At 39.6% G+C, this 18620-nt stretch overlaps 1 protein-coding gene across 1 annotated transcript in view; it reads left to right on the top strand.

Annotated features, from left to right (window-relative positions):
- Nucleotides 1-9368, top strand: part of LOC137405149 (uncharacterized) — a 49258-nt gene extending 39890 nt beyond the window's left edge. Inside the window, exon 13 of the mRNA XM_068091374.1 lies at nucleotides 8291-9368. Within this exon, the coding sequence (XP_067947475.1) occupies nucleotides 8291-8549 (259 nt within the window). The 3' untranslated portion in view covers nucleotides 8550-9368. The remainder of the gene's footprint in view (nucleotides 1-8290) is intronic.
- Nucleotides 9369-18620: the final 9252 nt, after the last annotated feature.

Here is an 18620-nt window from a genome sequence, read left to right as displayed (position 1 = left end):
CAACCTTCTGGCATGCTTGTATCTCAAAGATTACTCATACATCAAGGAGGAAACTTGTGTGGTGGACGCCAGGCCATGAAATTGTAATTCGTGTAGATGTTTTTATATGTTATATCTTGCATGCTGTGTTGTTTTTTTTTATTATGTTGCTATTAATTTTTCCATTAATTATATGGCTATTATGTCTTTGTTTATCACTGTAATATAACCATGCCAACGGATTACCGATTCTGTTTATTACTGATGTTATACGGTTTTTGCTCGGTTCCGTTAGCCGTAATGGGCGGGTTTATGGTATATAAAAAAGCCCGCTCACTCAGTTGAGCAGAGCATTAGCTGTATGCTCCTCGGCTAGTGGAACTTCCTTCTATAATAAAAACGGGAACGAAATCACATGCATTTTCTTTCTTTATGAAATAGTCTAGATCGTGCTAAGTCAAAGCCGGCAAATTCCTTTACACTGGTAGTAACAGTAGAATTGAGCCGAACCTGGCAGGCACCATGTAGAAATTTGAAAATCAAACTCCGGCAGACCTCCTGCCCTGCTAGCAAAATCAACCTCAGTAGAGGAAAACTGGTGTAGTACCGCAAACACCAGGAGTTCCGAATCTGGCCAAGATAGCTGTACAGCTATCTCCCACATTCGTAGAGGAACCTGGTATTTTAGAATAAGCAAGTTATCTAGCACTCCAGAGAATGGTTGATGACTGGCACTACGCCAACCACTCCCCACTTTGTAAGGCGCTTAATAATGCCAAAAGAAGCTTAAGCACTCTAAGTCAGGCCACGATCGTCTATATTGGTCTCCCTCACTCGAAGAGAAGCTCAGGTCATGTCTCAAACAAGGACAAGGAGTGTAGACTGAGACACGGACCGCCTAGCTGACGCCATTGGGCAACTTGTCAGATTAAGTTGGAACCCAGAACCGGCTTTCAGTTCAAAACGCCCAAATATAATGACATCGGAGACCCAGAACACTTCATTACCAGATTTAGAGAAATCGCAGCTGCAAATAAGTGGGCCGAGAAGGCCAGCACACTGCACCTCAGAGAGGCTTAGAAAGGAAAGGCAGAGCCCTGCAAAAGGGCAGTCAGGATGGCAGCCATCTTTGACGCCATCCGAGCCTGATTTGGACTATCTCCTTGACAAGCCAGAGCAGAGTTGAACAGTTTGAAAAAAGAAACCCAAACCTCCCTGCATGAGCACGCAACGAATATTGAACGGCTAGGCCAAATAGCCTACGCTGAACTGCTTGAACCATTCAGAAGTAACATGGCAAAAAAGTACTCCTCAAACTCCCTAAACCATTTTGCCCTACAACAGCACCTCCTAGTGGTACCCACGGAGACTCCCGCAAATGCAGTACGGGCTGGAGGAAAATATCTCCAAATCAAATCTGGAGAATCGGCTCTGAGCAGAGCCGTAGGAGACTCAGAAACCAATACAGGACATGGTGCAGTACACAGTGTCAAACAGGACTCCTTAAATGTACTGCTATTCACTGTAAAGCAGCTGGTGGAAGAGGTCAAGCAGCTGCAAAACAAGCCAACAGAGCCTTTAGAAACTAGGCATGGCATTTGTTGGGAATGTGGAGGCACGGGACATATCCAAAAGGTGTGCAAGAAAAAGAAGTCAGGAAACAAAAAAAGCCGCAGCAGTAGCAATCACTACTAGCTGCAATAAGGCCCCTTCGGAAACCAGAAAAAAACCGAAGTACCGATTCGGCCAAGGCCTCATCCGGATGAACCTATCCAAGAAAATCAGGCCGATCTAGAACTCCACCTCAAGCAACCCCCACAGCTACTCAGAACACGTTCCAACCACTACACCTAAAAGAGTAAGGCAAGAGTCCTTCCGAAGTAAGCAATATGCCTTCCTCTCAGGTACCTTGGCGCCCTGTTTTGCAGAAGACAGCTTTCCGCCATCCAAAGAGACTCGTCCAGGCACATTCTCTACCTGCTCAAATAGAGCAGCCTCAGGCAGGTCCTTTTGAGCACAAGGAACATGCGCAAGCACGCCTGCTAGGGCGCCCACACTCTACTAGTTACTTCCTTCCGGGTGAAATTGAAGGTCGAGCAGTGCACTTCCTGTTGGATATCGGCTGCACCACTAACTTGCTGGGAAAACAGGTGTTTGACCGACTTTCTCAGGGTATGAGAGAGCGATTGGAGAAGATTGGCACCCATGGCCTGCTCGCTGATGGGACCAGGTTACCCTTTTACGGTGTAACCTGGCTCCCAGTGAGGCTCCGCAAAGTGAAGACCAAAAAAGTCTTCATAGTCAGTCGGATTAGTGAAGACGATACACTTGGCATGTCCTTTTTATGGCACACTAATGCCCGATAGAGTTTGCACGACCTGTGGTGAAAGTGTATGGGAAACCATTGGCTTGTACCGACCGAACAGGGAAGCTCCTCCAGAACAAAGTCCAGATAATTAGGGACTTGGTTGTGCCAGCTAAAACAGAGGTTGTGGTCAGGTGTAGGTTGACCACATAAAATTTTTGTTCACTTGGGATAATAGAAGGGTACCATGAAAGCCCGCCTCTAGCTACAAGCCTGAATGAGCCTGAAGCAGTAGGAAAGGTGTTGGTTAGGTGTTTCAGCCCAAACTCCCAACTCCTGACCATCTGTTCGAGAACTACCATAGGCACTTACACTAGTGTGGAAGTGACTCTTCCTATCGCCGGCGCCCCTCCTCTCAAGGGAGGCCCTGCTGTCCCGATTACCTGAGTCGAAGCAGAGCCACAGATCCCCAAGCATCTCCAAAAACTGTACTAGGCTGCTACACCCTCGTGCCAAAATGCAGAGCAGGCTAAAAAGCTGGCTACTCTACTGACCAAGTTTGGGTCAGTGCTTAGCACTAGAGATGACGATATGGGTAGAACGTCACTCGTGGAGCTCTACATACCTGTGAAAGATGGGACCCGACCTATTCGTCAACCCCCTCACCGCTTAAGGCCTGAAAAGGAAGCCAAGGCCGAGAGACCGGTACAGGACCTGTTGGTCAGAGGGTTGATTGAGCTGGCTGGAGGAGGGTGGAGCTCGCCTACTGTGTTAGTAAAGAAGAAGGATGAAAAATGGTGGTTTTGTGTGAATTACTGAAGGTTCAATGTGGTAACAGAACAAGGTACCTATTACCCGGATAGACAAAAGTCTGGATGCCTTGGCTGGAAGCCGATATTTTAATACCCTCGATCTCATCAGCGGATACTGGCAGGTTCCGCTGGACAAAAATGCCAAGGAAAAATCAACCTTCATTATCCACTCGGGATTGAGGAAATGAGGACTCCTTCCTTTCGGACTGACCTCCGCCCAAAACACCTTCCAGCGATTGATGGAGAGGGTGTTGCACAGGCTCCACTAGCAAACCTTACTATTATACCTGGATGATGTGATTGTTACTGCACCTGATTTTGAAACCCAGCTCCAGTGGCTGGAGGAAGTGTTCCAGCAGATGTGGCAAGCCGGACTTAAGCTCAAACCAACAAAGTGTGAACTGCTACAGTCACAAGTGCGGTAATTTAACCACGTAGTAAGTAGTGAAGGGGTTGCCATGGACCCAGCCAAAGTGGAGGTGGTAGAGCAGTGGCCAGTGTAGTGTAGAATCCGGGAACTGCAAGAGTTTTTGAATACTGTCGGGTACTACCAGCAGTACATCCCTAGGTTTTCCGCCATTGCGAAACCCCTCCACCGGCTGGTGGGAAAGAAAGAGCCCTGGCAATAAACAGTCGAGGAGCAGGCAGCGTTTGACAAACTGCGCCACAGCGGACCACAGCGTCCGTGCTGGGGTATCTGGATCCGGAAAATACCTATATCCTAGATACGGATGCCAGTGGGAGCGGAGTAGGAGCTGTGCTGTCACAGCAGCAACACGACCAGGAACGAGTGATTGCTAACTATAACAAAACACTCACCCCCTCGGAGCGAAATTACTTCGTGACACGCAAAGAGCTGTTGGCAGTGGTTAAAGCAGTAAAAAACATCCGCCCGTACTTATATGGACAGGAGTTTTGGCTTCGCACGGACCATGACTCCCTGCAATGGCTCCGCTGCAGGAAAGAGCCCTCTCACCAGGTGGCGCGTTGGCTAGAGGTGCTAGCCGAGTTCAAGTGCAAGCTGGAACATCACGCAGGATTAAAGCACGACAACGCCAATGGCTTGAGCAGACAGACTTGCGAAGACTGTTGACAGTTTGCTTATATAGAGTACCGCGATAGGGGTCCAACTCGGCTGGAGTTGGACCAAAAAAACCAGGATGAAGCTAGGGTGATCGGGAGAAACCATGTTCTGTCAAGAGTCCCCAGGCCTGTGCGCAAGGTGGCTGGTGCACGGGTGCGACTCCCTGTTTCCACTAAAACAGCTAAGGTTGACCCGGGTCTGGTTGAGGCCATCCTGAAATCCCTTGACATTAAGCGAGTGATGACCTGAGGCACTACTAGTTGCCACCAAAAACCCCGTAAGAGCTGGGCAGAGGTCGCCAGGACTGCGCCTGAGACGACTGGCCATATGGGCCGGCACTCTGCCCCACAAGGGCATAGGCCGGCTTGAAGTCGGTCGAGGCTGCTCTGGGACCCGAGGCATTGGCTCAGCTAACTAACCAGTTGACTCGGCTGCAAAGTGAGGGCAAGAGTGTCGTAACCATAATGTACCAAGCACTTTGAAGCCACACCGAAGTGCCTTCGGAACAGTTAGAGTAGGGGAACCAGTAGCTCAGGGTCTTGCATCGCAGGAGGGAATCCCTGAAAATCAGGCAGGAGGGTGTGCTGGAATCTAGAGTGGCTCTTCATGGTCAAACTCGGTGTTGTGCCGTGTGCCCTGGCTATGAGGGAACCAGTTATCTGGCAGACACATACCATGACCTACTCTAGGTGGGGAGGACAGTAACCCGCCTCCAGCTTACATGGTACTGGCTCAGGCTGACAACCACTGTCCGCAGGTTAGTACAAAGCTGTGAGGTGTGCCAGACTGCCAAGCAGGAAGCCGGCAGCCGTTATACGCTGGTCGACTTTGGCAGAAAGTCGCCGTTGACCTGGTAGACCCCTCCTCACCAGCCTGAGGAGCAATAAGGGGATCTTAGTGCTCTCAAACCACTTTCCCCGGTGGCAGAATGCCATTGCCATTCTGGAGGCCACGGCTCCAGTGGTGGCCAGTGCATTCGATGAAAGAGTGTTCTGCTACCTGGGGCTTCCAGAGCAAATCTATACAGACCAAGACACTAAACTTAAGAGCCAATTGATGGAGGAGCTTTGCCAGCTCTGGAAGGTGAGCAAGACACGAACTACTCCTTACCATCCCCAGGCCAATGGTATCATAGAGAAGAACAATCGAGGCCTGGGAGACTCTTTGAGGGCCATGTTGTTGAAACGAGGCCAAGAAAATAGAATGAGCTCCTGCCCCAGCTTATGCGGGCATATCGCGGACAGGCGAAATGGGCAACTTCATGATGTTCGGCAGGGAGCTGCATCTGCCTGACTAGTTAGCATGTCACCCCCTCCCACGTAGATGCAATCTGCTAGTGACTACATGCTGCGGAGGCAGCAGAGGCTGGAAGAAGCGCATGAAGCTCTCAGGGAGGTGCAGATGGAGACTAGGCAGGCAGGCCAAAAAGAGCCACCGCTCTTCGCACCTGGGGATTGGGTGTGGTTAGTAAACAGGCGGCGGCAAAGGGGGCAAACGCTAAGCTACAAGTTAAGTTCGTGGGTCCCTACCGAGTCATAACTGCCTGGCCCAACCACACCTATGTGGTAGAAAGATAGGGCCAAAAGTCGACTCAACACGAGTCCAGGTTGAAACTCTATCATTCCAGCCCAGGGAGCTCTGGCCGTGCTCCGGCAACGCTTGGGCTTCGAAGAGGGCCAAATATGAAAGGAGCCAGAAGGGTCCTCACGAAGAAACTGCCTGCAGCCTGATGAAGAATTAATGGAGTTCCCTTCTTAAATGAGTATAACTGATAGGCTCAACGAAATGGGAAAGGCAACTCTACAGACCAATGCCGAAAAAGAGAACTTGCGTGAGGGTTTGAACTCTGGACCTCCTGCAGCACCTCCGAAAGCGAAGTTGGAGTGAAAATAAACCCTTGCCCTCTCAAAAGCCCCGGTGAATTAGCTACAAACCTGGACTCCGGACACCTAGCAATGTCTCCCAGGCTATGGAAAACTTTCTTTATAAAATAGTCTAGATTGTGCCAAGTAAAGGCCTGCAAATGCCTTTACACTTGCTCAAAAATCAGCTCATTTCTTGAATTTTTTGCATGTTTGGGCACTGATATGTAAAGGACTGACAGTACTATAGAATGGCTTTCTTTTTCAGCAGTATAAGTTTACTACGGCAAAACTTTTTCAAGGTCAAATGTGATTTAATTAATTACTGCTCTAACAGAAAACAATACTAGCCAAGTATAGGTCAAGGTCATTGCACTATAGTTTGTCTAATTATTGATTGTGCAAGCACGATAAAATACTCTATACAATTTTTGTGATAATTATTAGGTGAGGTTTTATTAATGTAAATCAAATACGACAAGCTTTTTGGAGTTTTAAAGCTATTTTGAATTGTAACAATCATGACGGTAAAGTGGTTTGTGGCAGGCATAAAAGACAAAATAAACTTAGTTCGTCACTTATCCAGAACGAACGAAATTCAGCTGGGTAACTGAGATTATTAATAGCTACATCGAGATGCCTGCAGTAGAAGGGTTTGTTCTTAACCAATGTTTGATTTATAGCTGACAAATTTCTAAAATAGTGGCTAGATAAAACACACTGTGTGGTAATAATTCAATGCCAATTAATTATTTTTTTAGTTCACCAACAAAACAGTCGGCTATAGCAAAAACAATCCTTGTCTAACCTTGACCTGCAGTTGTCACCTATAATAACACTTGTCTGCTACATGTATTATAGTCACTTGTACTACTTGTCTACTATAGTCACTTGTACTACTTGACTACTATAGTCACTTGTACTACTTGTCAACTATAACCATTTTGATTACTTGTCTACTATAGTCACTAGTACTACTTGTCTACTATAGTCACTTGTACTACTCGTCTACTATAGTCACTTGTACTACTGTCTACTATAGTCACTTGCACTACTTGTCTACTATAGTCACTTGTACTACTTGTTTACTATAGACACTTGTACTACTTGTCTACTATAGTCACTAGTGCTACTTGTCTACTATAGTCACTTGTACTACTTGTCTACTATAGTCACTTGTACTACTTGTTTACTATAGACACTTGTACTACTTGTCTACTATAGTCACTAGTGCTACTTGTCTACTATAGTCACTTGTACTACTTGTCTACTATAGTCACTTGTACTACTTGTTTACTATAGACACTTGTACTACTTGTCTACTATAGTCACTAGTGCTACTTGTCTACTATAGTCACTTGTACTACTTGTCTACTATAGTCACTTGCACTACTTATCTACTATAGTCACTTTTATTACTTGTCTACTGTAGTCACTAGTACTACTTGTCTACTATAGTCCCTTGTACTACTCGTCTACTATAGTCACTTGTACTACTTGTCTACTATAGTCACTTGTACTATTTGTCTACTATAGTCACTTGTACTACTTGTCTACTATAGTCACTTGTACTACTTGTCTACTATAGTCACTTGTACTACTCGTCTATTATAGTCACTTGTAAGACTCATCTACTATAGTGACTTGTATTACTTATCTACTATAGTCACTTGTACTGCTTGTCTATTTTAGTCACTTGTATCACTTGTCTACTATAGTCACTAGTACTACTTGTCTACTATAGTCACTTGTAATACTTGTCTACTATAGTCACTTGTACTACTCGTCTACCATAGTCACTTACACTATTTGTCTACTATAGTCACTTGTACCAAGTGTTTACCATACTCACTCATAGTACCTCTTTAGCTTAGTCATATACAGGAAGCGGAAGCATACAAAATAGTGATACTCATATCTAAGATGGAATGTTGTAGTCACTTAGTGGTGAAAGTACTTACTGGTGTGAAACACGACTCCAACGGATGTTCTATATAATCATATTTGGTAACGAAAGTTCGATAGTCCAATTATAATCTTCTGTTAAACAAATATTTTTCAGTTGATCATCATATTAAAACTTTTTAATAGTGTTGGTCAACTTGGTAACTGTTAGTCTGGCAAAAAAGATCCCGTTTGCAACTTTTTTATTATTAATATGGTGAATATGAATTTGATCACAAATGTTTTCTGCAGTATAGTAAATGTGCCATTTTAAACCTCTTTGAAAAGTAATTATTATTGACAGGCTGCTTCCTGGAAAGAGCGGAAGTGAAATTCTTGTGCATAACGAAGATGAAGACGTTTGCTACATCTTAGGTCTTCTAATTGGAAGGTTCATAGGAGCAAGTGAGGTAACAACTAATACAGTGTATCAAGCAATGCCTTATGGGCCAGCCATACGCAGCCTCATGTCTCTGTACGATGGTGAACTGAGAAATCTTAGACCTAGTGTGGGTCAAAGGAGAGGCGTCAGGCTCAGTGATACACTTGAGAGCCTTACATGATGTTTAAGGAGAAGCTTGTAATCTGTAACATATACATATATCAAAACAAGGTCTGCTGTCACATCAGATCAGAACCCATAGTTTTTGCTATCTTCTCATGTTTTTACTTAATTTTCAGCCAAGAGCAGTCTTTCTTTCATAGACTTTCCATCAATACAATCAATAATTTCTTCTAAATCAATCAAGTAATTCTCCGCATCTATATTTGCTTTGCAGCCTTGGGCAGCTGCTGTTCCATGACCTACATGTAGAACTTCGCATCACAGTGTTTATTGATATAACAATTCTGGTTATACATGTAGCTCTCAAATACTAACAAATTCTTTATTTTCCTTGAAATCTTACAAGACTAAAAAGATTAAATATTGACATGTTTTGCTAAGTTTTTTATATTTTACTTTGGTAAAGAGGTTAACCAATATAAAGCATTCCTTTTTAGTTACATTTATTAAGGGGAAACGATTTTCAAATAGGTTAGTTTTGAGTATCATCCATTTTATATGCAAGAATTGATTTTTATCTAAATATATATTAAGCCATTACACTAAATATGCTTTTAATATTTCGCACTTTCTTCGAATAGCATATTACCATTTCAGTCTTACTAGCCTCAATTTGACTATCTTTAGTATAGTCTGTCCGCAATTGATGCACATTGTAATGATGATGTTGATAATCATTTACATTATTGATCACAATTCTTGATTTCTTCTTATTACTTCATTTTTCACCATCTTGCTTTGTATTGTGGTGTTTTATTTTTATTTGGAGTTTTGCTCTCACTATTGTTGCTCATGATTTAGTGTATTAAGTAAAGGACTTCCCGCTGTTAGCACAGTTTTTATTGGCTTTGACTATTAGTGCAAAATAAACGCACTCCTAGATTAGCCACAAATCAAGATTATATATTAATACTAGGCAATAGCAATAAGCACAATAACACCTTTTTATGCAATTATTCATAAAATATTACTCTAATCTTGATGCTATTTTCATTTTTTGTTTTTGTTGCTTACTAGCTCAAAAATGTGCTCCATTTATACCATTGTTTTAACAAGCTTGCTGGTGGGAAGTCGTTTGTGGTTTATGTCTTTAACTGCCAAAAAACAGACAGGATAAACTCAAGTGGTAGCATGGGCCAGGTCCCGACTTCAGCAATTGGTTTTTTCAGCGGTCAACACTTGTTCAACTGTTTCTGTTAAAAACCTACCTAAGGCCATATTAAAACATGCATCTGCTTTCATTGTTTTCCTAACCTCCTTTCATTATTCCAGATTATTTGCTTTCAAATCATTTTACCATGTAGCTGTTTGTTACTCATCATCATTCTCTATGGAACTCACTTGGGACAAATAGCTTTCCATAAGCTTTAGGAGATGACTAACATTTCTAGCATCGGCATTACAACTGGTAGATGCATTAATAATGGTTTTAATTTGAGGTTGCCCATCCGCATTTTGCCCAAATATTATTTCAATGTGCATACAAGGTAAAAACTTTATTATTGTGGACATCTATTTATCACACAATGTCCTGTTCTTACCTTCTACAGACGTTTATGAACAGTCTACTGTTAGACTGCATCAATTTGATTTATATATATTGTTATATCAGTAACTTTGTTTATCATTTTTTTCATACATTTTAAATTTGACAAGATTACCATTTGTTTCCATTTAATGGCTGCCACATTTTACAGTTTTACTATTCTCACTGCCCTCATCTTCATTCATTCTCGGGTGTCAAGGTTGTTTGTGGAATAGATCTGTAACTACTCTCATTAATTAATGAATGATGACTAATGCTATTCATGCATTAGTGCTATGAGTGCTATTAGCGCATTAGTAGACTAACTAACTAGCTAGCTATTAGTGCTATTAGTGAATTAGTGCTATTTGTGCAATATTTTGGTATATTATATATCATGGCTAGCGTTAAATAATAATAATTATAATACATAATAGCAAAGGGTATAGAAGAATCTACATTTTTTCTATTATGCGATGCTGTTAGATTTCACTTGTGCCAGGTTGGCAGAACGTCACTTGCTCCTATGAATGTGAATAAGGAGGTAGTAACTGTTAAACACCTCTAAAACTGTACATTTAATTTCAAGCTATTCTGGTATATTATATATCATGGCTAGCGTTTAATTATAATAATTATAATACATAATAGCAAAGTGTAAGAAGAATCTACATTTGAAGATGTAGCGAATTAGATCAAAAAACTAGAGTTGCTTGCCAAACTTCAAGGAAAAACTATTGTGGAATTATTTTTACCGCACTTCTTAAGCAGCATACAAACAACCTTTTGCGGAAGAAAGAGATGACAACTGTGACAACATGAAAGATGATTTACTGGAGGCTTTTGGTACTGACACCTATTCAGAATATAATCAGCTTTGACAGAGAGTGTTACAACAAGGAAAATTAGTAGATGTGTACTCGTCTGACTTATGAACGTTAGTAACATTGATGGATTAAAAATCACCTGAGCCACTGATTGGATGTACTTTCATGGCAGCATTACAGTCTACTATCCCAGTGCAATAGAAGTCTATAGCCTCAGTAAAACGGCAAAATCTAAGCACTTCAGTTGCAAGAGCTAGGAGTATGCTTTCTTGTCAAGAACAGGCTTTGTGTGCGGCAGACTGACAGCTATTCCTGCAGAGGTCATGGTGCAAAAGACTGTATGACTCAGGAGCGTCAGTATGTTGGATATCAACATAAACCTTGTAGATGTTATTCTCATGGCGATGAAGGCCATATGGCTCGACAATGCTGAAACCAGCGTGAAAACGAGCATATGACATTGTCAGCACCGGGCGTCACCTCTGAGCAGCAATAGCTTTAGTGCTTCAAACTGTAATAGTAAAGATAGGTGACAATAGTTTTGAAGCTCTTGTAAATACCGCACGTAAGCAGACAATAGTATGGAGTGATATATGTGAAAACTAGCAGAATGTCCGGCGTTGCACGGGTATTAAAAATCAGCTTATAAACAGTGACAAGTAATGTAGTTGCCTGCCACTTGCCATTAGCCTGCCACTTGACATTAACCTGGCACATTGTCAATGGTTAGTTTAAGTAAGCTAGTATTGTTAATTTTACAAATAAGAGCTGTGGGAGCAAGCATAAAATGATGTTGCGTTGTAAGGTCAGCGTAACGTGAGCGGTATGCGTATTTTCACCCACATAGCGACAGATATCGCCAATGAATCCATCAATTTTTTTTTTTTCGCAGCCGTAAATACAACAAAAGTAGTTTAAATGCTGCATGGGGAACACGCAAGATCCTATAGAGAATTTTTTACAAGTACACATTGATATTAATGACAGAACTTTGTAATGAAGTGCTTAGTGGCCCATCAACTGGTTGATTTCCAAGTTATCATTGGTACGGACTTAGTGAGACATTTGAGCAGAGGCCATGTGAGCCCAGTTATGGGAGTTAGATTTGGGGCAACCAAAAGATTGGCTGTGACAGGGGTAGCTGAAAAAGCAAAAACAATAGAAATGGAAAAGGACTTCAAACAAGAAATAGAAATGGGAATGGAAGTGGCAAAATGGTGAGCCAGAATTAAGCCTCAGTTGGGTGGAATGTTCTGTACCTGCAGACGGCCAAGATTTTGAAAATGAAGTCATCCAAAAGATTAAGTATGAAGGATTAAGCTGGCTGTTGTATTATAGAACTGAAATTCTTGAAACAGCATCAGAAATTATTCATCTTATGGCTGTAAAACAACTCAAAAATTCATGAGAGTAGTCAATTATCGAGAGCCAAATGCGTATGTTAAAAGCAACCCAGAAGGTGAAACTTCATTATGGCAAAACAAGCTAAAACGATGCTACAAGTTAGGACACAACATATGTACATGTATGATACGCTTGAGTAAGGCATATTTGCAATTACATGTTAGTGAAGTTTGCAAATTGCAGTTATACTTTACATGTTTGCATACATTTCAGGCAGTAAAGCGTATTGGGTGACTGTATGTTATTACCCCTATATAGATAAGTTGTGATGGTTAAAAGTCGCGCCTAAGGTAATGGTTAAAAGTCGCGCCTAAGGTAATGGTAAGAAGTTTTGTCACTTGATAGCACCATATCCAATTGCACGGCTAACTATACTATGGTATTATAATAAATGACCACCACACACAAAAAGGACAATTTATTAATCTAGGCTTAATCTGTGGCTAGTCTTTAGGTCAAGGTTGCAATAAGGATCACGAGCTGGTAGTTTTGAAGCCTCAGGACTATTAGGGAACTTAGGCTAATGCTATTGTCAACTTTAGGCAAATTTCCAAATTGGGATTGTAGATGACCATCTGCACAACACTTGTAGTAAATATGTGGAACACTAGCTATTTAGTCGAGTGTCCTTAGAATACTCTTAGTCTATCCTTGAATAGCGGCCCATCACTATGGGTTATAAAGAACTTCGGCTGGTGTTCACTTAGCAAATAGGCTAACTTCAAAGAGATTAGTTTGAGGGTATATGTAGACCCACCCGCAAAAATATGCCCCTAATCCTGAGGCTTTGTTGCCAACTTTCCCTCCTACTACATACAGTTTATTTTAAATACTCATATAAAATTTAAAAACCTTCACAGAGATGTTTGATGTTGCCACAGTTTACATGAATTAAGCAGGACAGAAAATGTTTGAAAAGCAAAACATTCCTGTTTGCAGTGTACAACAGGAGTGCATAAACCTATTGATACAATTTTCACTCTGAGGTCAAATCGGTGTATGTTATGCTTAAATTAACATAACACAAATCATGCACTTACTGAATAGTATGAGGAACAAAATATACAAAGTTTAAGAATGATTAAAACCTGTTATTGGCAGCGACTGTTACTCAACTACAAATATTAAAAATACGTAATCAGCAGCATGTCGATCTACTGCCACTATTTTTATCAACTAGCATACTACAACATACATGGTAAAAACTGTAAAATTAAAGAGAGGCATGGGATAGTTGATGGTTGCAGGTCACTGCAATGTAATGTACATAAAACTATGGCAGCGCGGAGTTGTGCTCTATTACGAGTTGATGAGCAGCTGATATACAAAGTCATGAATTCTGAAGTACGTACTTAATAGTAACAGAGCAACTTAAATAAACCGTAACAGCACACTTTCCCAACTCAGTATACCGATACTCTGTACTCTTATTGCTGACTCCAGATAAAAAACCTGAAAACAGCACTGACGATACAGCTATTTTTAAAACCCTCCAGCTGTTTTGTGTGTCTGATGAATTGGCAATAAGATTTTCTCCCAGTTTGCCGACACTTACTTGTGTAACGATAGATAACAGCTTTAAAGACGAACTTACACGAAATTTTAGTAGATTTTATCAAAAAGTGTCGGTATTTTTCTATTATTTGTGATTGTTTTTTATGTTTGAGGGAATCCGAGTCCCAAAACTGGCTAGTGTAGTGAGAGATACAAGTTTTAAACAGTTTTAACATCTCTTGTTGCTCAAGTCAGGCCAGTCATTTGTTTATAAACTTAAACGTATTATCAGCTCAGTCTTTTTAATTTGACTTTGATATTCCTATAGCTAAATTATATTAGAGTGAATTTCTAAACAAGCTCTCTCATATTTGAGATACGAGAAGTACAGGCATGCAACATAAACTTATGCTTGTGGTAGTGCAATAACCACCGTGTGCTATCTGTATTTCACAAATCATAATTAAATAATATTTTATTCATTTTTAGTACTCAAGTAATTTCAATAATAAATTAAGACAGTTGACAAATACTTAATACTTTGAGTATTTGTGATTAAATATTGACATGTTTTGCTAAGTTTTTAATATTTTACTTTGGTAAAGAGGTTTACCAATATAAAGCGTTCCTTTCTAGTTACATTTCAAAGTAATTTGAAATGTAATTTAAAAATTTCAATACTTTTTAGTTACATTTTCAAATAGGTTAGTTTTGAGTATCATCCATTTTATATGCAAGAATTGATTTTTATCTAAATATATATCAAGCCATTATACTAAATATGCTTTTAATATTTCGCACTTTCTTCGAATAGCATATTACCATTTCAGTCTTAGGTTACCATTAGGTTAGCATATTGCAGCCAAAAATTGCACTCTCTATTCATAGGATATTATCAGTGTGACAGCAAACGCACTAAGGAGTCTGCTGCACTGGCCAAAGGCTGCTGATAAGCGTTGCGACATAATGCCCAGTAATTGTTGCTAGGCAACAAGGAGTTGAATAATTGCCTGGTTTAGTGATCCGAATCTAATTCTTCCTATAAAAGGCTCAATTACGAGAGCTTATCTTATAAGAGGTAGACAGCATCCACCTGCCACAGCTCAACTCCAGGACGCAGCCATGAAATGTCTAATGACAACAGGCAGCAAAGTATACATTATAACCATAGTAGTTTTATTTACAACAGGACAGCATGCTTATGCTCTGCCGTAAGTATAAAGCATGCAATATTTATCTTTGTGAGGTGAATTAAACCAGTAATCTAGAGAGGAAAGGTTTAATACTAGGTAACTGCTATATATGCGTTGAAACCTTTATGACAGTTACATTCTAAGATAAGCAGACATTCTTTTACCTTTATAATAGCAAAGACATTAAATCGTTGCCATTTTAGCCAGCAAAAAATAATGATAAAGTACTGTTACAGATTGTCCAAGGAGAGCCAGCCAGCCAATATTCAGCCAGTAAGAGCCATCCGTCCATTCTCACATCTGAGGAGGGTTCTAAGAGATACCCATGCTCACCGCCATAATCATACTAACAGAAAGATTTCCCGTTTGCCATTGCTCAGGTAAAATGACTTTATTTTGTACATGGTTAAAAATGTATTAAAGTTCATTTTACAAAAAAATTAAATGCAAGATAGTAATTAAATTAATATAGTTAGTTGTGCTGTCTAGTTTTAATGTGTCTTAGCAAAAGAGCAGTTGAATAGAGGCATTACATTATACCACAGCTACCCAGTAATCAGGGTGTTGCACTTATTGACTTGAACAGAACTTCCTACAGCAACTCTTGAGTTTAGAAAGAGGTCATTGCTCTCACTGTTACAATGGTGTGTCTAGTGGCATGACCTGATATAACACAAACACTCCTATGTTACAATAGATGATGCTGTTTTCTAATTTATCTCTGTTGCATGGTTTGGCATGGCCTTTAGGCTAATGCTCTGGCAACCGTGCTAATGTACTCTATGTGTAATTGACCTTGGGAGAGTGCTCTGACTGCATCCTTTACGGAACTTGTCCTTTTATTGCAGTATCGGACGATGACAAAATGTGAGTTAAACAGATAAAGAAGATTATATTTGTGATGCTGCTGGGAACGTTACTTAAGAAAATCCTGCCTACATTGACAGCGTTCTGCTGTTATTACTTTTTCCATACGCTATGCATTCCAGAGCTTCCCTTTTCCTCATCTTGCAATGCAATTAGTCAAGAACTTTCTTCATTTTTCATGCATTTAGGAAATCATCAAATTTGGTGCTATTGTATTTATTCTATTTTTGAAATATGCAATCTATCCTTTGCAAAGTTTTTTGCTGAAGGTGCAGTCCAAGACAGTATCAAAGAATCTTTTAATATATTTTGTATTCCATGGTTTATTGTAGTCTAAAATTAGAGTTAAAACTAATTTATTTTAGTATTTTAGAAGTTTTATTGTATAAAATAAATATTTAAACAGAAAAATTTGTAACCTTTCACTCAGTTTCCCCTATCAAATGTTTACAGTGTCTTGTCGTCTTCAACTCACGTGTCACCAATATTAGAGTATACACTGTCATAAAATCTGATCTGCTGGTTTATACATATATAAATAAAGTAGTCATACGGAATCCTGTAGACCATTTAACAGTACTTAGAAGGCTACTATATAATATACAGTTGTATTCATACCGGGCAGACATAATCAAGCAAGATTTAGCTATAGCATTACATTGCAGACAATATCATATGATATTCAGCTAAAGTAATATCTGAACATAAAATTATGTCAAGTGGAACATCTTCTCTAAGTTTTCTAACGTGCAATATGAAAGCTATCATTCCCTCCTAAAGCATTTGCTTTCAAGCAATTTCTAAAAACAGGCAACTATTTAGTTTTATATTTAGTTTTATATTTAGTTTTATATTTAGTTTTATATTTAGTTTTATATTTAGTTTTATATTTAGTTTTATATTTAGTTTTATATTTAGTTTTATATTTAGTTTTATATTTAGTTTTATATTTAGTTTTATATTTAGTTTTATAGTTAAAAATAGTCAAGCTGTTGCTTAATTTTTAGTAACTTTAAGTCTTTGACAAGACTTCTGATGGCAGTTCATAAAGATCTTTAACATTCTGATGTTCCACTATGCAAATGACTGACTGGTGTCCTGATAGACATAAGCACTGACACATTTTAAAGTATTTACCTGCAGCATCTCACAATGATCTCTATACTAGTGATGCATCATATATTTACAAACTTGTGTTATTAGTACTACAAGCATCCGCTTACCGACCTTTGTTACATTGCAAAAATCGTTTATCGCTAGGCGTTTCCTCATAGGCTGAACAGCAAAAATGTGTATAAGAAGATTTGCTAGAGCTAATAGTAAGTAACATATTCTTGCAAGAAAAGGAAGATGAGTATCACCAAGAATGGCTGTCTGTAGTAGATCAGCTGACACATACTTTTCTCTACAGAGAAGCGTTGCATAATATTTCATTAGCATTCCTTATTCGGTAAAATGGTCACATGAACAAAACATCCGTTGATTGTTTGAGCTGTCGGTGCACAACGACTGTCACTTAACAACTAACCGTATCATAAGCAAATACAAAGTTTTTGTGTGGAAGGGCGTTCTCGGTCACACATCAATGCACAAACTATTCAACTGAACGCGTTGCGTAATTTAGGTACACAATTGCTTCATAATTTCATGAGCTGTTTTTACGCTTGTTCATCATTGCCATATTATGACTAATAATGACTAGACGAAATACTCTGAAATGTTTCAAATTATCGACTTCCTTTCAGCGAAGCTAAATCGGTCAGCTAGGTTTATCCCCCTCCCCTATTTCTGCATAAAAGCACTATATCCTGACTGCCTTTATATTAATACTTGGTGCAATTGTTATGTTGCGCTCGGTTCCAATTCTCCTCTTCTGTGATATCCAAACACTTCACTCCCTCGTCTTCCTCTTTTTTCCTTTTTAGTCCCCATGTTCAACAGCGAGCTACCTCAGATGAACTAAAGAGAAGTGTTAGCAAAGCTCTAATTTGCAGTAAACATTTACATTTTTGTTATTTGCCTTTCGATATTGCTCTCTTCACTGAATAAAAAAAATGTGGATAGCGGAAGAAGGCAATGAGAGGAGACAATTTTTGCTAAAAAGGTAGGTTTTTCATTTGACTGATTTGTTGATTTGTGGTAGACTAACCAAGGGAGACAATTTTCCCTAAAAACTGAAAAGGTAGGTATAATCACTTCCTAAGATTGGTAAGTTGTAAACTATAGTTTGTAACCCACTTTCATGCAAGAACTCCTTAAAACTTGGTGAATGTAACATAAGTACAAAACTTCCTGCTACCCTTATACATATAACGTAGTTATTTTTTCTGTATTAATATGGAATGGTGTGTTACATCTGACCTATTATTAGAAAATTTTTGTGATAAATATTTGTGTCACATTCTATATCAAAGCCAAAAGATAGTGCAGCAAGATCTTATTTCTACTAGCTATAAAAGAAAATCAATCTCATGGTTAGTTAAGATCTCATGAAGAGTCATGTAAGCTTGGTTAAAAAGCAGGGTTCAGTAAATAGGCATCAACTACACTGGATCAACCTCCATCAACTACACTGGATCAAAACCAAGCTCATGATCCCCACTCGCTGAAAAACAATCGTTCCTGTATTTTTTTTATTATTATCTTCTCTTGTACTATTCTCCATTTCCTCCGTTTTTTTATTCATTACCATCTCTTATTTTGTTGCGTAATAACTGTCTTACCAGATTTTACCAATAATATCTATATTTCTTCTTATA

This window comes from Watersipora subatra, chromosome 9, assembly GCF_963576615.1.
Source record: "Watersipora subatra chromosome 9, tzWatSuba1.1, whole genome shotgun sequence".
NCBI lineage: Eukaryota > Metazoa > Bryozoa > Gymnolaemata > Cheilostomatida > Watersiporidae > Watersipora > Watersipora subatra.
Note: the sequence above shows the minus strand (reverse complement) of the source record. Positions and strands in the feature narration are given on the sequence as shown.